Source organism: Amborella trichopoda, chromosome 12 (assembly GCF_054954075.1).
Source record: "Amborella trichopoda isolate Santa Cruz 75 chromosome 12, AtrichopodaSantaCruz75HAP2 v2.0, whole genome shotgun sequence".
Taxonomy (NCBI): Eukaryota; Viridiplantae; Streptophyta; class Magnoliopsida; order Amborellales; family Amborellaceae; genus Amborella; species Amborella trichopoda.
Genome location: NC_142347.1, coordinates 6,362,427 through 6,389,355, shown reverse-complemented (window position 1 = coordinate 6,389,355; position 26,929 = coordinate 6,362,427). Strand labels below are relative to the sequence as shown.

General features: G+C 40.8%; 1 protein-coding gene across 12 annotated transcripts in view; it reads right to left on the bottom strand.

Annotated features, from left to right (window-relative positions):
* Positions 1-26,587, bottom strand: part of EMB1967 (Forkhead-associated (FHA) domain-containing protein) — a 51,002-nt gene extending 24,415 nt beyond the window's left edge. For 3 of the 12 annotated variants that reach the window (XR_016045212.1, XM_011624796.3, XM_088852758.1), the window contains exons 1-6: positions 26,387-26,587; positions 26,127-26,245; positions 18,535-20,694; positions 18,339-18,393; positions 16,246-16,394; positions 4,452-4,538 (exon numbers count right to left, since the gene is read on the bottom strand). Coding sequence is in view for 6 of the 12 variants with exons in the window: in XM_011624796.3 (XP_011623098.1) it covers positions 4,452-4,538; positions 16,246-16,394; positions 18,339-18,393; positions 18,535-20,694; positions 26,127-26,186 (2,511 nt within the window). In the remaining 6 variants the exon portion in view is untranslated. Of the gene's footprint in view, positions 1-4,395; positions 4,539-6,967; positions 7,321-16,245; positions 16,395-18,338; positions 18,394-18,534; positions 20,695-26,126; positions 26,246-26,386 lie in introns of all 12 variants that reach the window. The other 9 variants (XR_016045217.1, XR_016045216.1, XR_016045214.1 and 6 more) reach the window with 5 other exon arrangements.
* Positions 26,588-26,929: the final 342 nt, after the last annotated feature.

The following is a 26,929-nucleotide window of genomic DNA, read 5'->3' as shown; positions in this document are numbered from 1 at the left end:
CGACCATGTCAATTGGGTCGTGCTTGGGGAAACCTTACTCAAAATGGGCTTCAGCAGCCACTGGAGAAAATGGATTAGAGGATGCATTTGCCAACCTTTCTTTCCCGTCCTCATCAATGGCTCACCTTGAGGCCTCTTTTCTTCTTCTAGGGGTCTAAGGTAGGGAGATCCTCTCTCCCCCTTCCTTTTCGCCATAATTGTCGAAGTGTTCAGCAAATCCCTTATTAGAATGTATTAACATAGTTAAATAAAGGGTTTGAAAATTGGTAGGAACGATCCCATTATCTCCCACTTAAAATACGCCGATGACACATTACTTTTTTTGTGATGCATCAGTGCAACAGGTGGATACCCTACTCCTCTTCCTTAAATGTTTCCACTTAGCCATTGGCTTTAAGGTTAATATCACCAAGTCTAAGATGATAGGCATTGCACTAGACCAGGCCTTCACCAAATAGGTGGGATTGTAGAACTAACTCCCTTCCCTCCACTTACCTCGGATTGCCTTTGTGTCACAGGAAATCCAAGAAAGTCATCGGAGCCCTACATCGACAAATTGGGCTGCAAATTCGCCACTTGGAAGGGGAGATACCTCTCCTCTGCGTGCAGAGCTACATTCATCATGACTACTCTCACGAACATCCCCATTTTCAAAATGTCACTCTTTCACATGCATGTCTCTGTGGTGCGCAACTTTCTTTGGTCGAGCGACAAGGAATCCAAGACATACCACCTGATTCCATGACACACGGTTTGCAAGCCCAAAGCCCTAGGCGGTTTGATTCACATCCTACAAATGAACAACGTAGCGTTACTGAGTAAATGGTGGTAGAGGCTGGCCACTCAGGATGGCCATTTGTTGAAATCAGGTGCGCCGTTACTACCACCTCAACTCTCCCCCTAGCCTCTCCCTGACGGGGCCTACTATTATTATTCCTCTGGGGTCTGGAAATCTATTCTCCGCTGCCTCCACCAGTTCAAATCCTACATCCGCTTCCTCCCCAAGGCTAGGAATAGAGTTAGGTTCAAGACTAATCTTTGGATTGGCCACCACCCTCTGATGCTTCGTTTCCCCAACCTCTATCGCTTAGCCAAAAACTCTAGTGCCTTGGTTGCGGATTACGTAATACTTCAAGTGAATTCTCAAGCCTGGAGTCCAAATTTCCAAACATAACTCTATGATGATGAGATTCCTACTTTCTTGGAACTCTCTTCTATCCTCCATTCTTTCCTTTTTCCTCCCCTGGGTGAAGACAAAATCATTTGGTCCCCTGCCCCTTATAGCGTCTGTTTCTTCCTTCTAACATAGGCTCATTGCCCCTTCAGAGGAACCCCCTCCTCGTCAATCCATTATAGCCAAAGCTTGGATTCCTTTCATCTCCCTGAAAATTCAGGTCTTCAATTGGGTCGCCCTGTCAAAGAGAGCCTTAAAGGCCGATCAACTACAAAGACGAGGCCTACAAATCATCAATCATTGTGCTAAGTGCCTGGAGGAGGAAACAAATTCGCAGCTTTTTATTCACTACAGCATCGCAAACCAATTGAGGGAAGACTGGCTCCAATTATTCGGTTGGTCATGGGTGACTCTCGAATCTGGCCCCCAACTTTTCCACCAGATGCTATTCCTACCATGGACCAATGGTTGACAACTTTATGGACCATCTGGAGAGAAGGCAACCATAGAATTTTCCAGAGACAAATATCTCATCGGCAAGCCGTAAAGGAGACCATCAGGTCTATGGTGATCTTCTAAGCTACCAAGAACACCACCAACCACAACCACTTCAAGCTCCTCTCTTCATATGAGTTCCATCTAAATTGGCTAGCCATCCTTCACCACTAGCTCAGGACTATCCCCCGCTCATCCCTCTAGGGACCACCGAATACTAGCTAGACCAAACATAATTTCCATGGGTACTCTCTCGGCAACCTTGGCCCGACAGGCATCAGGGGCATCTTCAGGAATCACGAAGGAGTTTCCCTTTTCACCTTTGTCCTTTCCATTGGCCAAGCGGACTCCACTGCGGTGGGAGTCTATGCGCTCTTGGAAGGATTTAAAAACTTCAATCCACACTTCGAGCACAGTTTTGGTTGTTGGGGGTGACTCTAGAAACGTCATCTCCTGGGCCTCACCTGAGGTCACTCCCCCTTGGAGACCCACAACAGTTTTTTATGAGATCTTAAATATTTGCAAGCATACACAGGTTTTATGGAAACATACTTGGTCAGAGGCCAACCAAATGGCCGACGCATTAGCCAAGGAGGGTGCTTCGCAAGCATTGCTCTAGACCACTTGTCGTTGTGTTTCGCATATCATCCGTGCTTTGTTATCTCACGCTTATATAGCATTTTTTTATTCTTCCACCATCTCGGTGGTTGCATAGTGCTCCTAAGCTGCGGGCAGCGATTTTTTGCAATATGTACACCTCCTTTTACTTTTCAAAAGAAGAAAGAAAAAAACTATAAAATCGCAATCTGTAAAGACACACATAACCACTAAAAGTCTACGAAGAGTTCGAGCCGGATCCTTGTTATTCGAAGATTGTAAAGTCATTGCCCCAAAAAAAAACGTATTAGGTAATAAAAACTTGCCGACCAATCGAAATCAAATTCAATATCTTCTCGGCCTTTGAAACCCTTGATGTGTTGACAAATCCATGGACAAACTTCTTAAAATCACCACCCAAGCTAATCCCAATCTACAACCCAACCAAGATTCAAAGAAATTCTACGATTTCGGGGGAAAAATAAAAATCGCCCAATATTTTTTTTTACTGTTTTTTATGATAAAACAGCCACTATCATGGCTGTTTTTTGTCTAGTGGAGTTTTGTACCCCCCAAAGCCCTTCCTCCTCCCCCCCTCCTCTCTTTTTCTGGGGGGATAATTGCCCACACTCGTTGGGCATGATTTTCTCCAAGCCTGGGCAGTCTACGCGGGAGCTATGCGCAATGCGCTCATAGATGAGGTGGGATGCAACAACATATGAAGGTGCAACCCCAAAAAGCACATATGTGCCCTGAGGGGATGCGCCTCAGGCCGCATAAAGCACTATGCGGCCGCATTTTAAAACAATGTGAAGGACAGGCGACCCATGCTTTATTCTCAAAACACATCGGCCATGTTAACTCCCAATCGGCAAAGGCCCTTCCCTTCTCGAAGGACTCAAACTTTTCGACGCTCCTAGAGTTCAGTTTTGATCATTGAAGGAGGACTCCGAGAACTTCATTTCTTGGTCCTCTGGCTCCTCAGCCTGCCCTTGGTCACTAGCTCATATCTTTGATGAAATTTCTCGCTTTTGCAGGCTTATGGACATCTCATGGAGACATATTTGATGCGAGGGCAACTCAAAGGCCGACACTCTGGCTAAGTATGAAGCCTCACATGACAATGGTCAGGGAACCCTTTGGTCCATTCCTTGAAACCATTCCTTACCCCTTTTTGCTGTGTAGAGGGCTACACTCGCCTCGGGATGTGTTTTTGGGACTAGTATTGTATAGCCCATCGGCAGTTATTTGTATAGAAATCCCGGTTTGTGGAAAGCCAATTTTTTGTAGAGAGCTCCCGGTTTGTAGGTAGCCCTATTATTTGGTAACAGGTACACCTTTATTTTCAATACAAAAAACAAAGGTTTGATCAAAGACTGCCTCAACGCAATGATCATCTTTTGGGCACAAGGCTTCAAGGAACTTGAGACTTTCTCATCAGTGAACCTTGATACCCATTGGAAACACATAAACATAGTAAAGCTCTCATCACACTCACGATTTCCAGATCCTCCTAATGGACAGCACCGGCCATGGGTCATCAAACTAACTCGACAACAGCTCCATTGGAAACCCAGGCCTACTGGGTATGGTGACATTTTCAGGGATCCATAGGAGTGGATCTAGCTCACCAGTAAGGGCCACAGACCATACATGGGAAGTGGGACCCAAGTACCGTTAGTTGGTCTAGAAGTGTTTGATAGATCATGGAGCTCTGGTGGCCAAGGGAGACGTGCTGAACATAATTAGTTAGCCCATGGGGTCAACTATTACACTTGGAGGCTGGACTACATGTTCAACCAGATTTTTCACATTTTCCTATCCATCGAATTATCTTTCAAACATTCCTGATGAGAGACAAATTCCACAGCTGATTCCCTTTCCAAAGAAGTTGTCACAAGACTAACTATTCACATCCATAGGCAACCCTAACCACAGTCCCTCAAGGGATGATTTTTCTTTCATTAAACCCTCCAATTTTGTACAGACATACGCATTTTGTCCCCATTCATTTTTGTTCACTAATACAGGAATCTTCTACATCTTTTCACATCCAACTACAAAAATTCATCAAAATAAAATAAAAGACAATGATAGCATACTCAATGAAAAGAAGCATTTCAATATACCTAACTAGCATGCTAGGAGATGAATGAATGACAAAGAATCCAATAGAGGACTGCACCTGTCGTCGGGATATCTTATTAGCAGGACCTTCTCTTCCTAAATCAATATCAACAGAAACATCTGAAGTAGATCTTCCCAAGGACACCTATACAGTCAATAAACAGTAAATCCCAAGATATAAGAAAATGGACAACAGAAGATTAATGGCGATAGCTAATTGTTCATCAACAAGGTCATGAGCATAAATTGAAAGATTTCACCAAATCACAGAGGAAAACAAAAACACTTGCAGAGACTGGTAAACTACAAAAGATGACCACATTTGTCACTTCTACAAGCTACGGGCATTAAGCCTTTTCCTATGCTCAGGTATAGAGTAGTTTGTCACTCCCTAGAGTCGTAAGGGCATCATCATACATGTAACTTTATAATCCATAATGCTGTATAAAGAGCTGTAATTCTAGGCTCTAATGAAATAAACAAAGCATATCGCATCATTCATGATTCTTCCCAGGAATCAGATACTAATATTAACCCCTTAGGGAACATCCAAAGAGAGACTCATGTTTTTGGAGAACAATACCTGGACTTAATGCACAGCGCGTTCTCCACTAAGAGCAAAACTTTCCTTTAAAAAAGAATTAACGACTTTTTATTCACTAAAAAATGGTTTTACAAGTATAATGATTATATACAAACTGGAGGCTATACAAAATTGACTCAAAACTCAAAATAGCCCAATGCACAAGACACTCGAGATCAATGGAGCCTATGCAAAAGAGACCAAGCCTCTAATAACATAAACAAAATAGTCCTCAATTCTAACCATCACCTAGTCTACCAAAAATGGTAATTGAAATTGAGGATTTGAATATTCCTGCTTTAGCTAGGGATTCAGCCGGTTTGTTGGACTTCCTCTGAATAAGTTGATAATAGTGGGAACCCTTCAAATAATCTATGCAACTTCAACTTCTCTTTGCCAATGCAATTTAAAAAAGAGAATAGCCTATTCCTCCCCCTGCCCGCTTGTAGCGGAGAGAGTTCCGCTTTTTTGTTTAAGTAAGACAGGTGTTCGCCACTGACCGCCGGTGAACAGGTTACTAATCAGGGCAGGCTGTTCCTAATCAAGATTGATGAAGAAGGCGAAACACTCTTTATTGCCCTTTTTATGCCTAAAAATGACAGGTTGCAGTTCTAAACTGTCTGCCATAGAGATCAAAACCTCTGGCATTTTTCTTTCTTGCTAGCCAAAGTACTCGGAATGGCTGAATCACCATCAATGGTAATACTTTCCCACTCTGGGGCTAAGTTTCTGACATCAACTAAGAGAAGCCAAGCCTTAGCCACAACTGAGTTACATTGATGAAACAGCCCAGAGAGAGTAAAACTTATAGTCATTTCTCAAACTCCTTCTGCACCTGTATCCCCATTTATCTTAACAAACTCTGCAGGAGTGGAACCACCTATTAGATGTTTTGATACTCAGAATATACCTTTCACAATATCCAACATTTAATTCAAAATGATTTATTGCATAACCCCAGAATTCACTACTAATCTTTTCCCACAATGCAACTACGGTTTTAGTTTCTCTTTTTCTTATTTCTTCTCCATGACCGTGGCCGTTGAAGTACCTTTACATTCTGCTCTATCCAGAGTAGCCACAACACTGCCAACATAGTAAGCTTCAAACAAATACGACCATCCTAAGGGAGCCGGTGTGTGGATTAACCATTGCTACAATAGGGTTTCAACCATAGGCAGAGTAACCCAACAGAGTCGAACAGGTTTAACACAAATGCCCAAATAGCACTCATCAATGTGAAATGTACAAATAAGTAATCTACTAATTCAGGGCCCTGTTTGCCCATCAAAGAGATATTGGGAATGAATGTGCCTTTTTTCTCCTGAGATGGTCCATAGTTAATGCCTGGGCACAACAGCTAACCAAGCAAAGACCATTGTTTTAGACGGGGCAGGGACACAGCATACCTTGTAAGCCACTACTCCAAACTTCTAGTAAGCACTTGATAAATTGACTTCTTGGGCGCCCAAATCAGTGACTCCTTCCCAAATTTAAAGAAAAACTTTTGCAACTATGCCAAAAGATATGTCAGGCGCTCCATTTTATCAGATGTCCAAGCCCCTCAAACACCTCTCACACTTTGGCATTTGGGACGGAAGTAACAGCAGCTTTGAGTATCACAACTTGATTGGTAAGCCATGCAAGCCAAAATCTTGCCTTCCACACGTCCCCTACTTGAATCCTAACATTTTCTACAAAAGCTTGCAGGCAGTCATTATCCCTTTCCATGCTCCCAATAATGAGAGTAGGACTAAGGTGATCTAGTATGATGTACACTATTTTTTTTTTTTTTTTCTACACCGAGTAGAACACTTACAATGGTCCTTTACAATTAAGTCAACTCAAAATAAATAAATAAATTGGCCCTCACTTGCTGCCACTAAGAACAATCAGTTTCACTAAATAATAAAAGAGAATACAAAACTAAAGGAAAAGAATATAAGGGATAATGGATTGCAGAAATTAACAGAAGAATGCCGGAAGATTACCTCATCCGGTCTTTAAAACACCCCAAACCGGGCCTTCTCCTCTAATGGCGTGTGGGATCAAAAGGTCAATCGCATATCTCAATAGGGAAACCTTTGGCTATCTCTTCACAAATGAGAGCAAGTAGATCTTCATAAGGCTAATCTCGAACTATATGGGGCGTGTCCACCTTATTTTAGAGAGGAGAGAAGCTTAGAGTACGGCGTAACCCTCTAGAGCGAGAGAGTAGAAAGAGAGGAGAGAGAATTATGTGTAGAAGGGGAGGGGGCCCCTATTTATAGAGTTCCAAGAGGGGATAGGGTTCCTTTGAGATAGCCATCACATAATCAGATCTTGACCTTTTGAACTTGGAGACCTGTGGAAGCGAGATCTGAAACATCCATTCCTCAAAACAGCCATCATGATAAAAAAGAAGGAGCTATAACCTTATCTTTCAGTTCCTAGACTCTTGTCCATCAAGTAAAAGATATACTCAAATATTAGATACATTATGTCTAGTAAAAAAACTCTCTTCTTGTTTATATCTCTTTAACCACTTCAATCTTTCAAATTATTTTCAAAAACAAATCTCCCATCTTTAAAACATCACCACATCCCATAAAAAGTGGATCTTCCACAAAGTGGAGCATGGGCCCTCATGGCCCCACCAAAAGTGATGTGCCACCTAGGACCACCTAGTGGCCCCCCCATGAAAATCTCGGTGGGGTCCAATGGGCCCCCATGAGCCCATGCAATAATAAAAAATAATTAATTTTATTGTCAAATAATGATTTTATTTCTCTCTGAATATTTTAATTAATTTTAATAAATACAATAAAATTTTCAAAGTTATTTTAAAATTAATCAATATTTAGGAAAATAAATTTGATGGGAATAGGATCCTTTTAAGTCTAGGATTTAATAATTCTGAAGCACTCCATCTTCTACCCTAGACTATAATTCACACTTGCTTTCTCAGACTGACCCAGCAGTAACAATGATCCACAATCAACTGCAGAGGTTCATGATTGGGCTAGGCAAGGGGATATAATCCCAGTCTATGGATTCCAGGTTCTCCCGAGACTCTATGGTGCATAGGAGTAATCTCTCGCATATGCATATGCATCACCCTCAATGGTGAACTGCTTTCACAATACAGCCATCATATGCACATGCCGTGTGACAGATCGATGATGAGGCATTGACCATCGTCCCATCACACAAAAGTCACACAGTCACACAGTCCCTTGGCTCACTCATATGGGCAACTCCAACCTCATCAAGGGATAACCCATAACCCGCATCGGTTTTTATTCCATGCACAGATATCAAGGGTTTTCTAACTCGACTGGCCTAGCACGTGATGCCTAGCTTGAGTTATGGCAAATAACATTTGCATCTCATGGTCCGCACAGGACCACACTCCACTCATTTTAAGCTCCACTATTTACAAGCTCTCAAAAGGCCTTTAATGGCCACATAAACCCAACATTCTCCTATTTGGCCTTTGAACGCCTTACAATCTCTCTTCCTTACTCTTTCTCAGCCCCATGTCTCTCACATGTTTTACAAAAACATTTACAGCAAGCGCCATTGCAAGCGGGTCTACAATCATTACCTCTGTGGGTATATAATTGATCTTGATCTCTCCACACCGCACCTCATTGCGCAGATGATCGAAGCAAAGCTTTATATGCTTGGACTTCTTATGGAATCGTGGCTCTTTAGATCGTAAATGTGTTGTCATAGAAGATTCCCACGCACTCGCATCATACAGGCTCAAACTCTAGCCGATTACACAGCCTCCTTAGCTGCCATGCAACATGCCACATTCTCTGACTCCATGGTGTACAATGCTACCACATCTTGTTTCTTTGAATTCCAAGAAACAACTTCTCCTCTAAGCATGAACACATATCCAGATGAGGACTTTGCAACATCTGGATCTCCTTGGTAACTTGCATCAGAATATCCTTCAATTGTTATTTTCGATCCTCCTCTAAACGTAAGCGAGTAGTTCTCAGTTCCTTATAAGTATCTAAGAACTCTCTTAACCGCCTTCCAATGCTCAATCCCAAGGTTGCATTGAAACCGGCTAATCATGCTCATGGCATAGGACAGGTTAAGCCTTGTTCCTATCATGGTGTACATGAGGGACCCTACTGCACTTCTATATGGTATTCTTTCCATGGTTGTTTTTTTCTTCATCTTCAATAGGGAATATCTTATTGCTTAGCTTTGTCTTCTTATCTATCTGGGTTGTCATGGGCTTACATTTATCCATTGCAAACTTTTCTGGTATCCTTTTGAAGTAAGTCAACTGGGAAAGATGAATTGTTCTTTCCTTTCTATTTGTTATTATTTTTAAGCCCAATACATAAGAGGCTTCCTCTAGATCCTTCATATCAAGATGTGCAACGAATTTCTTTGTTTCCGACACAAGAGCAATTGAGCTACTAATAATTAGCATATCATCCACATACAAAGAGATGACAACTACATCACTCCTACTGACATTCTTATAGATCCAGTAGTCTTCCTCATTTGAGGTGAATCCAGCCAAAGATAAGGTTTCTTAAAACTTGATGCTGACGCAATGCTTAAGTTTACAGACTAGGTTTTCCTTTCCCTTTTCTTTAAATCCCTCGGGTTGTTTCATGTAGATTTCCTCTTCTGGATTGATGAGAAGTATGATGTGGCATGCAAAACTCTCCATGGATCCTGAACCGTACTCCCACCAAAGCTTCACCTCCTGTTCCTCACGAGATGTTCACTAGTTGTGCTCCGTCCCTCGATCACCTAAGACTTTGGGGATGTTATGCCCATGTTTTAATCGCACAACAAAATCGAACAAAACTAGATCCCAAAACCGTCAAGACCATATTTATTGGCTACCCTGACCATGGTATGGGTTATCAATTTTACAACCTTCAGAATGGGGCGGTTATTGAAAGCCATGATGCCCATTTCCCTAACAATGAGTTCCTTGAAGCGAGAGTTTGAGGAGGCTAGTAACGTGGTTGAGAATCAAGATCCCGAACTTGAACCCCAACTAAAAAGAAGCGACCGAGTCTCCAAACCTCCTATGTACCTTGAAAATTTTGTCTATCTGAGGCAACACTATGAAATGGTTAGGGATGAAACGGACCATGAACCTTCATCTTATCAAGAAGCCATAATATGTCTTGAAAGGGAAAATTGGTTAGAAGCCATGAAAGATGAATATTCTTCCATAAACCAAAATCATGTCTGGGACCTAATTACTCTACCTCGAAACCGTTAGGCAATAGGATGCAGATGGATTTCAAGAAAAGACTAAACTCTAAAAGGAAATTAGAAAAATACAAAGCTAAGCTATTAGTGAAGGGAATTACCCAAAAGGAAGGGGTAGATTATGAGGAAACTTTCTCTCATGTTGCAAAGTTTCCATCCATTAGAATACCAATAGTCATAGCAGCCCACCTTGACTTTGAGGTCAATCAAATGGATGTAAAGACAGTCTTTCTAAATGGGAATTTAGAAGAGGAAATCTACATGAAACAACCCGAGGGATTTGAAGAAAAGGGAAAGGGAAACCTAGTCTGTAAACTTCACAAATCCATCTATGGCCTTAAACAAGCATCGCGTCAGTGGGTACATCAAGTTTCAAGAAACCGTATCTTTGGCTGGATTCACCTCAAATGAGGACGACTACTACATCTATAAAAAGTCAGTGGGACTGATGTAGTATTCATCTCTTTGTATGTGGATGATATGTTAATTGTTAGTAGCTCAATTGCCCTTGTGTTGGAAACAAAGAAATTCGTTACACAACATTTTGATATGAAGGATCTAGGGGAAGCCTCTTATGCATTAGGTATAAAAACAATAAGAACTAAAAAGGAAACAACAATTCAACTTTCCCAGGTGACTTACGTCAGCCACAAGAGGGTGATGCCAAGGGGGTTAACGGTGTCAGCCTAAGCAACGAGTGGAGCGGTTGCTCAACGTGGAGCATCTTGGACCCTGGGATGGAGAGATCTACGTCACTGTGATGCCTTGCATCGTTTCCAGGAACGGACGATGATCCACTAGTCACTAAGGGAGAGGAATGCGAGCGGGTTGGAGGCTGGACGTGGCGTTCGGAAGGTGGAGAAGCCGATGACCAGGTGGTGTAGATGCAGAGAATTCTCCTTCAATGTGCTGAGAAAGCTTAAAGGGGATGGATAGGGGATCCAATACTTCGACTAGCAATTGAATAGTGTCCATCGAGAGGAATTCGCTTGAGCCCCAACGGGTAGAGACAAACTTCTTGTAGAGACCACCGATGAGTTTGAAGTTAATGGGGTGGAAAGAATGGAGAGGAATATTGGAAATCCTCAGCCAAATCTTCTGTTTCCTTAAAGCCCTAGAAAGGTAAGACCACGCAGAGAAGGACAAAGAAGCCCCTTTAAAATATGACGTCTCGATCTGGAGGGCTTTGCGAGTAGAAACTACCAAAGAAAATGAGAAGAGGATAAGGCCATTAGAGAGAATGCAACATCCGAGGTCCAGGTGTTTCCAATAGTGTTGGCCCAATTTCTCAATACCCCTAATGTCGTCCCTTCTGGGGACTAAAGATGCCAACAAAAGAGGACGCAAACCTTTGCTTTTAGGTGGATATGTGGGGACCCACCAGGCAAATGACGTTCTAGATGGGGTCGAGGTAGAAGGCGCAGGACCAGGTGGCTAGGGGGGCTGAGGAGACAAAGGGGGCTAGGATAGCAGGTGGGACTGAGAAGGTTGGGAAGGCTGGGTGGGGGGGGGAGGTGACGTTAATCAGATGGCCATAGTTCTGGTAGAGGGGGGGGGGGGGAAGGAAGGAGGTGGAAGGCCAGCGGACGAAGCCATTCTCTTGCACCTCTGTAGCCACCATATTTAAGTCCCATTTTTCTCTTTACCCTAAAGATAGACAAGGACTTTGCATCCTCGCTTTGTGATGGTTCACTATCATGACTACGACAACTCTCAATGTCTTTTGAATCATTTGGACATACTTCATCATCAGGCCATGGGATCGATTGTAGGGCCCCAAAATTCGGACACCACTACCCCATGATGAAACACGCTTCTTGATTTATCTGATAAGCCCATAGTATCATTGATTGGCCTAGAATTAAGATTCCCCTCCAGAAATGTGGGGCAGCCATAGCTGTCAATGGAACTATCCTTAACATGCGAAGAGCCTCCATTACACCTGATTCGTCGATGTAGTCTAGTCGTAACAAACCATTTCCAAGGCAATACTTCCAATTGTCAAGGGAATCTCAAATAACTACTTGGAATGAGAGGAATGGGTTCTTGCACAGCCAATACCATGGATGATGTCAAATCTTCTGAGACAATAACTTAGGGGCCCTCCCTGCAATCTTCCTATAATATGGCTCAAATCTACAAAAGCCCAAGCTTTTTCTCCCTCTCTTATTGTGACTCCACTATCAGCATGAGGCTGAAAGTTAGGGTACAACAACTGGTCAATACTAATGTCTGTTGTTTGCACTTAGTACTTCGTCTTCCAAACCATAACCTTAGCATTTATTTCCTTTATTCCTCCATGGGACAGCCCCCAGCAGCATTATCACAGCAGGCAGAGTCTTCAGGCTGATTAAGCCTACGTTAGAAACCGGAATGATCTAGAGGGTATTTGTGGTCTAAGAATGATGCTGAAGGGATGGAGGCCTTTTATCTTTCTAACAATACAGGATGGTTGTCGTTCTCAGATTTAGTGGTTTATTGGTCACTGCTATGTCCAGTTGTCCACCACTAATTTTATTACAGATTTGACCTGTTGCTCCTTACTGAAAATACATTTCTGATGGTTGGATTTCAAAGCCCTTCGGATTGTGGTTCTTGAGCTATGCCTTTTCAAAGCCCTTAGGATTGTGGTTCTTGAGCTATGCCTTTATCTCATTCAATCTTCAAACCCCATCCCAGCTCAATCCTCACTGTTCACTCTGGCCATGGTTTGTGTGGATCTTGTGCTTCCAAATCTTGGTTATCTTGCGGTAATTGAACTTCAACCATATCTTGTCCATTGATGGAATTCTAATTCAAATTGCAGTGCAAATTTGAGGTCAAATTCAAATTCGAAATTGAATTTAGATCGAACTGATTCTCCATATGTTTAGCCTCTCTCTCTTGAATTCAGATCCTAGGGATTTGTAGTGTCTAACATGGCACCCTGTAGATAGCTCCCACCTACTCCAATTGTCATGCGTGCCCTCGATGATTGTGCACCCACATCAGCTCATCTTCTCTGATCTGCTGAGAAGTTCCTTTGTTGCAGCTCTGTTTTTGTTGTGATTTCAATGCCAATTTTTCCTTCTTTTTCTACCAGGGCAGTGACCAACCAGATTCCATCCCAGCTTAACTGCATGGATCCTCACTGTTTCTTGCTCTTCTTGAAACATATTCACATTCTGTATTGTACTCTCCTCGGCAAAGATTGACAGCCGAAACTATAAGGCATCTGAAGCTAGATCGATCTCCTTCAAGGTGTACTTGATACTGGCAACTTCAGCCAACACCCGAACCCTGTCAATCTTCTCACCTGCAATGGTTCTCCAATACATCCTACTTCCATGACCCCACACATGTAATGCTACCCCACTATGTTCAGCTCATAGTTATCAGAATCTTCCAACCTAGGTGCCAATCCCACTCCAGGATCTCGCTCCCATATAGGGATCTCCATACTTCCACGACTCCACACACGTAATGCTACCCACTATGTTCAGCTCATAGTTATCGGAATCTTCCAACCTAGGTGCCAATCCCGCTCCAAGATCTCGCTCCAACGCTCCCATATAGGGATCTCCATGATATCTCGATCTCCACTTTTTTGGATCTCAAACCCCACTTTTAAGGAATCATTCCTAGCCACCCAAAGGGGAACAAGAGGCCAAGAAGACAACTCATTTGGATCTTGGATCCAATCCTTTGCATCCTAATCTATCTCTCTCTATGTGTGTGTAATGCATTCGGATGTCGTGAGATATAAGCTTATAAACAAGGCAACTTGCTATATATTTGAATGTTCAAAAGTGTGAAATTGTCAATAAAATTTTCATCAATAAAAATTAGCTCCCTTGAATTGTTATTGGTTATCCTCATGTACCTCGTCATAGTATGTTATTTATTATATGTTGTGGGATTATTATTACATAAACTACACCTCAAGAGAATAAGTATATATTTTTATTAATTAAATAAATCTAATTAATGAATAATTACTTCTTTCTTGCCATTTCTTGAGTGCCCATTTTTAGTGTATGTTGTGGAATTATTGGATTTCTTAATTTTTAATTTTTATGATTTCAAAATTTCTTATCTATGAATCTAGAATTTCTATGGGATGCGCTCCAGGCCAAAGGACCTACCTGCATGTGTCAATTTATTGCTTCCCCCCCCCCCAGGGCCAAAACAAACAAATTATTGGATTTCTTAATTTTTATGATTTCTAGTTTTTTCAAATTTTCTTATCTATGAATCATCTAAATTCCTATGGGACGCGCTCCCAGCCTAGGGAGCTTCCTGTGTGTGTCAATCTATTGTTTCCCACCCCCCCTGGAGCCAAAAAAAAAACAAAACAAAAAAACAAGATAAAGGGGAACTTCTGCTCTGAGCAACCATGGTTCAGCCATATTTGTTTCTTGTTGATAAAGACGGGGTGCAATTTTGATCTCGAAGGGAGAAGAGTCAGCAAAGGCTACTCCACATCTCCAGCATCAAGATCCAAATCTCCAGCATCATGAGTTTGAAGTCCTTCAAGCTTCTTCTTCTGAACTAAAGATAAAGAGGCATTCTTTTAATGTAGTTTGGTGCATAAAACTGGAGCCATCATTTTCCACTCTCTTTGCTTCCATGCCTCAACTCCTAGCAGCATTACATTACCAGGGCAAAAACAATCCAAAAAGGTGGACTCCAGCAACTCTCCATCCTCCCTTTAACGACCAGATCTTTCTCCAGATTCCTTTCTCCTTCACGAATGCTGAGTGAAACATGTAAACCACCCCACCCCCACCCCCACCCCACACCCAACCCCTAGGGGCTCTCTCTCTGATGGATTTCTCCAGCAACTCCTCAGGGCCTTCATTCACCCAGCTGTCTCACCTAGGCTTATGCAACAACAGGCTGTTGGAAATCTAATGTTGTTGGAGGCAGCCATCCCTTCTCCATCACTTCGCCCCTCATAGCATAGATTGGTAATCTCTCTAACCACAGAGTGGTTATTGCAACAGGATAAGGCACACCAAGGACTCTTGTTATGTTATTCATGCAAAAATGTCACCTGCTTCAACAGCCATTTCCACTAATGCATCGCCACCAAATTCAGCACCTGCTTCCTTACAGATTATCTCAGAAGTGAATCGGTCAAGACCCAGAATATGAATGAAAACTTCATGACTAGATCATGACCTACAGCAGAAGTTTAAGTCATAGGCTCTTGCAATTTTTTCTATATTATTTGCATCGAAGGTATTATGACATTTCCTTTTGCTGTGTCAAAACTCTTTTACCTAGATATACAACATCAACGAGTGAGTATGCAATTTTCGTTTCCTATGTCACATGGCCTGCCAATGTTTCACCCATCTAAGAACCAGCAAGGAACTGCAAGAACATTCTATATGCTTGTCTCTTTGAATATGTGAAGTTTATGATCTGAAGTTTATGAACCACAAGAAGCTTCATAATTTGCTACTTATCGGATGAAAATTTATGCATTAACGCAACATACCAACAGAGTGCCTACGTGAATATATGAAAGTAACTTTAGATGTCAGGTCATGTGTGGTAACACCACATATCAGAAAAGAAAGGATTTTATGTTGCACAAACAATGTCGAAGGATACTAAGCAATCAGTCCTACTATAGTGGTTAAAATAGAATATTGTAACGTTAACAAAGGTAGTTATTTTGATATAGTAAAAAGGGATTTTGAAGTTCAAAAATATATTTAATCAGATAAAATAGAAACTTCACCACTCTTTGTAAGGAGCCAAAAAAAATGCACAACATCAAGCAACAACTGTTTGCTTAGAAGCTATCCCTTTGGTTACATTACCAATAAAATCGTGTAGTACTTTTAAATAGAGAAAATCCTGACGAATGTGTGGTGCTCCGAGTTTCGTAACAAACACCAAAAGAATTAACAGGAAGGCAGTAGTTTCTAATAAGATCTCCTTAAAGAAAAGGCTAGGATGTTAACTGCCCATCAAATAATATTTGAAGCACTGTCGCACCAGCAAATCTCAAGCATAAACGATTGACAGAAAATACCTCAGGCTTCTTAATATACTGCTTCAAATGCCGGCCATAAAATATTGCAAATGCTCCTCTAGCAGCAGCTGCTCTTTGCATGTAAGAACTTGCAGCTTGTTCATGCCGTATTATTGTCCTCTTGCAAATTTCCAGATGGTATCTCAAACCTAACATAATAGTGGACACCAATATACAACCATCTTAACGTAGTGAGCGTATAGAACATTAATGCTTGCAGACATCAGGATTACATGTGAAGAAAAACCAAAAACAAAAAAAAGGATGCAACAACGAATGGTCCGGTAGGATCTTAATGCAAGAAACACGCACACAGCCCCAGGCACATGCATGTATCCAGAACAGCGAATCATGTACTTCCAAGCAAATAGATGAACCATTTTTTCCACAAATTACAAGCATACAAAGGCAGTGCTTCTAGTGATCATGCACATCAGATACAAAAAGCATGCACCAAAAAAAACAAAAAAAAAAAAATATATATATATATATATATATATATATATATATATATAATTATCTATACACTTGACAGTTGTATGGTCGGACTTGCTTTGGCGAAAGAAATAGTTTGAGTGGTATTCATTCCATCTAAGGTGGTGTTCATATCCTTCTCGAGGTGCCAATTCCACAAGACCTAATTCTTGTATGCCAATGATTTATATAACATCAATACCCCTTTCAATCTGTATTCTCTTCCATGCCAACAAACCATCTCTTCTCTCCAAGCATCCACACCTCATCCATCAACACTAAAACCCTATCAATCATCTTCAACACACGATAATCTATCCAAAACCACCCATGCTAGCACCATACAAACTTCCATATCATCACTGAATCCTAAGTTAACACCAAAAGATCCCAAACCCGCGACATCATCTCCATCCTCGGAAACAGTAGCCTCCTCCAAATAATCCGCCCCATATATGAACATCACCAATCCTAGCCCTAACTACACCTAAGAACCATCTTGCTAACCTAATTCATCCTAAAGCTTAATCTGTCATAAACCATGACAGTACCAACTCTTCTATCATAACCTAGAATTCCATCAAACACCCATCGCCATTAAACCCTGACCCTAGCTCTCACAAACCCTAATCTGCTAAATCCTACGTCTGCTTTCTAGTGTGGGAATCTTGGTCCAACATCAAAACCCAGCCAATGGAGCAACTCAAACCAGCCCCTACTACATCCAGCTAAACTCTGAGAAATAAGTAATAAATCATTGGCCATCTGTATCATTATGTTCCAACTACAATGGCATTTCATATCACAAACTAAGATTTGTTAAAGATGGACATCTGGTAGATGCTCAGACTGCATTAAGGCAATGACAAATCCAAGTCCATACCTCGAGCATAAATTGATTGGAAATGATTGTTCAATTGTGTAATCAAGATAAAACTTTGATGGCGCCACCAAAGGGGATCTGGGTCCCACAAGGATTGGCATGGTATTAAAAAACACATAAGGAATTACTATAAAATGCTTTTGTGTACCTATTGACTTGGTAGATGTATGTATTCTGACAACTTTTTACTTGTTAATTATGAGATGCAATGAGAGAATCTATGCCTAAGTATAGGGGCTGGGTTGTGCCGATATGCAACCAACACAAAAATTTTCCAAATTTATCATGAACCCTAAACATACCATATCTGCTTATGCTAGGGCGTTCCCCATAAGCAATACGATGTACCAGAGGCCCAAAAGGATGTGGTTGGAAGTAGTCTGAAAAGATATGGGGACTTATGGTCTCACTGAAGGTATGGCCTTAAATAGAGCAGAATGGCAGACCAGGATTCGTGTAGCCGACCCCAATTAATTAAGAAAAGGCTATAATGATGATAATGATGATGAATGAGAGAGTCCAATGGGAAGGCAGCCAGATAACTTAGCCAAGACAGATTCGAATAGGGATTGCATGAAGGTATGACCCCTAAGGCTCGTGTAATTAACTTGCACTCATTGATTTCTATTAAATCAGTTTCAATAATATATAAATAAAATACCCAAATAATTAAAAATGATTAATACAGAAATAATTGCAACTTAGGATTCCCTGGAGTTCAACAAGATAAACTCACCATTGCTTGCAAAAAATGTTTCATGATCTTCTGAAACCAGATCCATGTCCATTATCTGCAGAAAAGGAGCGCACGAATGACCATCAATACTCTTAACAGTAGTAGGTTGCATAATTACGAATTGAAGAACCCCAGTAATGTCCATAACCTGGCCCATAACGTAAGACAAATAGAGGCATAAGTGACTGCAACTCACCATGGCCTCAACATCAGAAAAGGAAGGCACGTCATTCTCACTGTCAGACAGTTTGTCCTCTTCATCAGAAATTGAAATGTTTGCAACTGGTTCTGCAAAGCCTACAGCTTGAAAGTCTCTCACAGCATGTTCATCACAACCATGGTCTGCATGTGGTGATTGCATTGTATGGTTGTGCAGTATATTTGGGGGCAAATCTGTTTCTAATTTGACATTAGTAAGAATCTTTGAGGAACAGCTTTTAGAAGAAGCAAGTCGTTGAGATGGCATATCCATACAAGACGGCCCTTCTTGTGGATTAAAATTGGGGATACTCATGGGATCTATAGAGCCAGGTATACATGGATCTGGATCTGCCGCTCTGATGCATGCACGCTTGGATGATGAAATTCGAAATTCATCATGCTCGGGCATCTCTTTCTTAATACCCTGATCATGAACATGGCCCTCCGGATAAGCACCTAGCAAACCAGACGAAACCCTATTTTGGGCAGCATCAATGGGCTGCATCGAAGTTTCAGGCTCTTCCTTGACTTTGACTTGTTTAGGTTCACTAGTTTTTGGAACGGTGTAGCTACCCTGAGCTTGAAACGGGACTAAGTTTCCCATACGTTCAGAGTAGATGTCCTTTAGAGATGACGAAGGTGTAGATTCCATTTGGCAAGATGGGAAAATATCATCATTGTCAGGGACATCAGGATCTTGTCTATTCAAAGAGCAGATCATATCATCTTGCAAAAACCCAGACTTATGGGCCATTTGGGAGGATGGTGAAGCAGTAGCATCACAAGTTTGGAGGGCCGACGGTCTAGGATCTCCTGATTTTGACACATCCCCTTGATGGAGATCATTGGTAGAACCCAACAAAATGGAGCACAAATTATCAGTGCCAGCCATGTTTGTAGAATCTTTTTTGCCAATACCCATTTGGAGATTATCCCCTTCATCCACAAAGTCCAAGAGAGAATTAGACAATTCCCCAAACTCACCCTCTGACAAAGAAACCAAACTATTGGTCCCTTCATCAGAAGATTTCTCTTCGAGTTTTGGGACCGTGACAAGAGCAACATGTTTTGGAGACCCTATCTTAATGCAATTGAGTGAATCTATCTTACCACAATTGTTGGCGAGCCTGGGTAAGGAGCTTTCAGTCTCCTCATGGCTCTCCTGGTTCATCCTATCAGGCATATCTGGTTTGGAGAGTACCCCAACTGGTTTCCAAGCAGGCATGCTGGGCTCTGGAGAGGAGTGAAAGAAACGGTCTAAAACTTGCAATTTGAAGCTAGGGCTTTCACCAATTCCAGAGCCAACTCCCTCTGACATCCCTTCCATAGAATTAAAAGTCGAAAATGGACTTGGACCAGTGGAGTGGTTACCAATTATACCACTCATTGGCATCGTTTGTGAATGACCCATGACTGGAACCTGCGAGCTATTCACAAGGGAACCAGATTTGTCCCCAAGAATATGATGATTATCTTTGCCAAAGTTGTCATGCCCAAAAGAAGGTCCGTTATCATTTCCTACAATTGCAGTAGACATGGTATCTCCCTCAAACGCATACAAGCAATCTCTAGACATTATACCATGAGGCAGGTCACCTCCAAGTGAACCAATAACCACTGGATCAAAACCATGCACCATGCCATCGACAATATCAGCAGTGAGCACCCTCTCATATTGGGGAAAATCTCGATTCACGAAATCAAGTCCAGCATCAGGAAGCTGAAAATGATTTGCAATAGGAGAACTCATGCAGCCATCTACTGGGAAACCTTCAGGATCTTTTACAAGACCTGGACAATAAGCCACTTCATTTTCTGTGCATCCAATGTTAGGAAAGGGTGCAAGAGGGACATCTTGAGCAAATGAATCAGCATTCTCATTGCGAATTCTCTTTCTCTGAGCATAATAATGGCTACGAGCATTGTCTATTTTCCTTTTCCCTAGAGCCCATTCTTTTCCTTTCGAATTGCAAAATCGGTTGGATTTTGGAAGGGTTGGAAGAGAGAGTTCAAGTTCAACCATACGTGCAGCAGCTTCTACTGCGATATTTGGATCATAGAGAAGTGCATACCACCGATCCCGCAGCTCTCCAATAGTAAAACGACGAGAGAAGTGAACTGCACCTTTTGCAAGGGACTCCAAGGACGCGCCAGCCTACCCAACAAAAAACACAATGCAACACTTTTATTAAGGAAAGCTAAACAACCTGAAGAGAAGTACAACGCTATTTTCAATAAATATTAAATAAATACATTCTGGTGCCACATAAAGGGAAAAATCAGTGATTTTTCAAATTTTATCAGACATCTCACCTAAACATGAAAAAAGAGAAAATTGCCTCAGAAGTTTTGGCCAGAGCATTAATTTATTAGCAATTGAACAAAAACCCCAATATAAGTCCCCATAATGCACATTTGGAAACAAACGAATGCAGAACTGTACATAAAATGGATGCTATAAAAGGGAGAATTCATGAAAATAATAGGGACAACTGATAAAAAGAACAGAAAAACATTCAAGAGAATAAGATTCTCATACATCTAGTGTTCATTACAGTCAGGTTACAAATCTAGTCATAAATCACAAAAGATTTTTGTTTTACTTTGAAAGATAACAAAGAATCTTGAAGTGTACAAATCACACGTGGAGGAAAATGTAGAAAAATACAACGGGAGCCAACAAAACGGGGAAAAAAAAAAGGATACTCCAAAATGAATAATTATATGTCAACTCCCAATCTAGAAAAGAATCAACCACATCATCAGTTGTACAGAATGCATGGAAGCCGTTGCTACTCCTGGAGATGAGTCTTCAAAACATAGACCAGTCTGCACGAATTGTGGCATTTAAAATGGAACAGCACCTGGACGAAAGAAACACAGCACCCATCCCTCGAACTTACTAGTTTTTCACTCTAACCATATTGCACAAGTATATCTAACTGTATTGATTAAATATATCCTTAAGGCAACCTCATCGATGGGCAATCCACATATGTGGAAAGCAGGGCTTCTATCCCCCATCCCTCATGCTCCCACCCTCCATTCGAGGTTCCTAGCATTAATAACTTTTATTTTGTGATATTAACTACCTCCTGTTCTATAAGTTTTCAATACATTTCAAGACCTTGGACATGGGCATTGCTCGCTCAACGTGTATCACCTCCAAAGTCAAGAAGAGGCAAGTTAGGCATAACTGCTCAATGAAAACACTTAGCATTTGCTATAATAAGGTTCAACTTTATTAATGATATTTCTGTAATTGAGTTAAACTCAAATAATTTTCTCTCTACTATAATTCAAGGACAAGACCTAATCGCTTTCTGATTTTGGAATGATCTCAGTGCTTACCAGACCCCAGCCTCATGGTAAACATGGGAGTAAGGTGACATTTTCTATAGAACAGAAAACACAAGAAAAGTGTAAACCATCAATATATATTACATTCTTCAAAACTTAGTTGTCGGTATCGGAAGTGGAAGCCAGATTAGGATTAGGATCAAGAGTGAAGGATTGTAAAATGCTGAGAGATCCCTATGGTTTGGAGCACCGTCCCATACTTACCTGAATCTCTTATAGGCTCATTGAAGATCGTGATTCCGATTCGAATTCCGGCTAGGAATCTTTACAGAACGCATTTCCATGAATTTTAGAATCTCGATTCCAACATTTATAGAATTACGTTCCCGATATTTACCGATTCTCGATTATGCAATTGATGAATCTTGATTCTACAACTTGTACAAACTGGTTTCCACATTTACTGGAATTCTACCACTTCCCCCTTTTCTTTCTTTTTGTCTTTTTCTTAGGAGTGATGTTTAGAAATTTTCAAGGCATCAAATACTCGAGCTAAAAACCAAAGTAGTGGTCCATGTTCTCTAGTTAATTCTTTAAGTATGTATTGTATTGATCCAATGGAGAGATTGTAACTCCAAGATTTTAGAAATAATGTAAACGTGCATGTATGGCATGTCAGTCAATGAATAGCATTGAGACATGTATTGTTTCCCTCTCAATTCAACCTCGATTCCAAAGATGTTAAAATCTCGATTCCATATTGGTTGATTCCAACTAAGTAGGAAACTCGATTCCAAAGAGCTAAGAATCTTGATTCCATCTATGTAGGGATCTCTATTCTATTTTTGCCGAGTCTCGATTCCTAAAAATTAGAATCTCGTCCCCCACGATTTCCCTTGTACGGACGTCAATTCCAAAAACAATCGAAATTCTGACCTTTTGGAGATTGTAATCCTGAAATTTTGAGATTTTGATCCCCCAAAAGGTTGGGGATCTTTCTACAACTTTAAATAGTATGTATAGTCTAGGGCTATATAAACTCTTTAAGTAAGCATGTCTTTATTTATAACCAGCAAGCAAAGCAATAATATTAGAAGTATAATTATGTTGTTAGATAGCTATGAACTAATTCCATGAAGAAGAAATTCAACAACTCCAAACCACTTCCTTAAAATTGAGAAAAACCCTAAGGAATTATGAACTTTATATCTAGAGAAAGCTTATGATAGAGTACCTCGAGATCTGATTTAGCGGGTGTTGGAAAAGAAAAGAGTTTCCAAACACTACACCGACTTGGTTAGAGATATGTACGATGGAGTATTAACTAGTGTACGTACAACTAGTGGAGAGGCGAGTGAGTTTTCAGTGACAATAGGTCTACATCAAGGGTCAACATTGAGCTCGTACTTCTTTGTCTTAGTTATGGACGACTTAACTAGGCTCCTACAGGATGAGGTACCATGGTGCATGTTGTTCGCAAATGACATAGTTTTGATCGATGAGACCCGAAACGGTGTCAACACAAAGTTATAACTTTGGAAGGATGATCTAGAATCCAAAGGTTTTAAAATTAGCCGGACTAAGATAGAGTATATGGAATGGACGTTTAGTAATAATTGAAGTAGAGACGAGGAAGCAGTTAAAATTGACAGCCAGGAAGTACAAAAAAGGCCACACTTTCAAATATCTTGGGTTGATAATTCAGGAAAATGGAGAGATTGAGGAAGATGTCGCACACAAAATTAGAGCTGAATGGGCAAAGTGGAGATGGGCAACTGGAATTTTATGTGATCACCGCATACGAATGAAGGTGAAGAGCAAGTTCTATAGAACAGTTGTGAGGGCGAAATATAGGCAGACAAAAAACAATATACCCATAGAATGAGTGTAGCGGAGAGGAGGATGTTGAGATGGATGAGTGGCAAGACAAGAAGGGCTAGAATTTGAAATTAATCCATATGAGAAAATTTAGGTGTGGCACCAATAGGCAATAAGATGAGAGAGAGTAGACTTAGGTGGGCTGGCCATATGTAGGGCCGACCTAGTACAGCACCTGTTAGGAAGTAAGAGTTAGTTCAAGTGGAAGGATTGAAAATGGCAAAGGGTGGTCGGAAGTAGTCCGAAAAGCAATAGGGACTTTTGGTCTCACTAAGGTTATGGCCTTTAATAGAACAAATGGCGAATCAGGATTTGTGTAGCCGACCCCAATTTATTGGGAAAAGGTTATGTCATTCATGGAGGATATTATTCAAAAGGTTCATTTATGGGGGGGCAAATCACCATCAGAGAAGGTATTCATGAGATTCTTCAATAATTTTCCAAAGCATTTGAGAATTACTCATTTCCTTGTTGCTATTGGGAAAAGGCTAAAATATGATAATACAGGTGAAGCACGAGGGTATTATCGCCTAAGGATTGGGGCAGTGCTATCTCTTTATGCACAAGTACTAGTAATCTATAAATGAAGGATGCATACATGATTGCATGCAGCACAAAATAGAAGGAAAATAAACACATGCATAGAATGAAATACGATATGTGTAGTAAGCGTTAAGGAATTGGATATGCATTCCTGATAGTAAACACTCCCTCTCTAGCTATAGACTTAGGGGTCACAAAAGCATCCCTAAGGACAAGTATATAAACAACAAGTCCCTAATCTCAAAAATCTCCTCCACTGCGCACCATGCTCCAAGGAATCGCCCCTCTCATCTCACCCACTAGATCAAGTACACAAGAATCTGACTTCCATAATTAAAGGTCTAAACACGTGTTCAGAAAATACTCACAACCCATCTAAACGGGCTATCACTACAAAATGAAAGTTAAAATGAACACCATTAAAAGAGAACTTGTATCCTCCGCAGACAGGCACCCCACCAGAGTGGGCCATTGACAAAGTTTAGCATTAGCGGTCCTCATGGGAAGGTAACTCCACCATGCCTTATGTTTTCAATACCATAGCATCACCAAATAAAATAGGCCCTGCCCCAACTCCTAATCCAGGTCTTCCACCCTAAACTCCCAAAATGGAGAGACCATGAAAGGGAGGAGACATTCATATCTTTCTGACTATCTTAGTGATTGAACTCACAAATCCATGAAATGTGTTATTCATCACCCACCATATACCCAAAATATTGCTGGCATTTTCAACACTGACAAGATACCTCCTTTTACAAGAAAAGGTTCGGACCACAGATTATGCAATAGAATTGTCCCCATCATTGGTATTTTCCAAGGAATATCAGATAGATCTAGAAAGAAGGCCCAATTTCTCTTGAACTAAGAGTATATGGAAGCTAAGAAATGGTCATCTAAGCATCCATAACACAATAGTTAAAAAATGAAGAATGCGATGCTGAAGATAACCAGACAGGATTGTGTCAATCACATCAATAATCAAAAGTTGGAACCACTGAAGAGGTCACGAGACTCAGACCAATTGTCCAATATGAGATGAAGAGCCCCCACATTGTAGAAATTAAAAGAACTCCATGACCAAGGACAACCCTGAGCAATGCGATTCCCAAAAACAATTTGTATATTGCCTCTCAGAATGAAAACCTGCTAAGAAACCAAACAAACCATTCGACATGACACTCTCTTGGTGCCTAAGGATCCTCCAAAATCATAGAGGACACATAACCCAAACCCTGCTCCAGAGAAAACAATCCTAAAGCCTAGCCTTAAGATCCGTCATGGGGCCAAGATATATGGGACACCAAACATCACTCCAACTTCAAAAGAACCAGTACTGATTGCCTCTAGTACGTATCCACTACTTTTTACATGGCGCTAGTAATACCACAGAGTCCCCCATCCAATTGCCCACCATTAAAATAAACATCCTACTGGTTTCCTATTAGTATCTGTATCGCCACATAAATCCATTTTATCACCCAAAGACATTCCACCTCAAACTAAATATCTTGACAAAATTTGCTTTGTAAGACATTTGTTTCTCTGTTTAACATTCAAAAATAAAAAACATTTTTTTCTCACTAGCCTAATGTTCACATTTCTTGAATAGTTAGAGATTATTCAATTTCATAGAGCCCAAACTTGGACACGCATAAAACAGAACCAAAATGTTAAAACAACAGAATAGCAAAATTATAGTCCATATGAAGCTAGTAAAGGTGATGAAGAAGCTTATAATCCGAAAAAAAGAAGCTTATAATTCATACCAAACCAAATTCTAGAGTGAAGACTTTTTTCCGGGTTATAAGCGAAAGATTCCTCAAAAATTCGATAAGAAGTGATGAATTGAAGCTATGGGGTTACCTCAACGGCATTCTTTAAGAGAAGATCGTCCTCCGGAATCCAAGTGACGCAGGTCCCCATACCCCTCTTCTTCAAAATACCCCAAAATTCGAAAGCCGGGAGAAGGAAAACCCAGAAAGCTGAAGGAAGATTCAGAAGAGCATAAAGAAGGGAAAGGAGTTGTAGAGCGAGAAAGCAGAAAACATAAGCTATTGCCGCTCCTTAGAGAGATAAATTGCCTTGTGGGTTTGAAGGAAGAGCAGAGATTTGGTGAAACAAACCTGTGGCGCCTATATTGAAAACATGGCGAGCCTTTTCAAATTTTGCTGAAAAAGAACCTTCCTCTCATTCCCAGGAGCGAGAAGAAGGAGAGAGGAAGAAACGAAGACTCTCTCTCTACTCAGTCCCACTCTATTCGCTCTCTGAGTCTAAAAGGTGTTCCTTTCTCTCTCTACTGCGAACACTCTCTCTCTAATAACGGTGAGCTTTCACTCTTCGTTCATAGCCTGCGGCATCTTTTCTTGAGCAATCCCTCTTTTGGCGCCGCCTGCGCATGCTAAGAAAAATTGGTTCTTTTTTAATTGGTTTTTATTTTAATGGAAAAATTTTATACAAGATTGCAGACTTGCCACTCTAACTTGAAAATAAAAAATAAAAATAAAAAAACCCATCAAAAGTCCATCGAAAAATGTTGTTTCAATAGTAAGCACCATTTTAGTTCATCTTCTCAACCTCAAAATGCGCTGCTAAAAAGATTATTCAAAATAATATATTTTATTATACATTGTTTTATTCTTAATGTTTTATATGTTTATAAATCTACT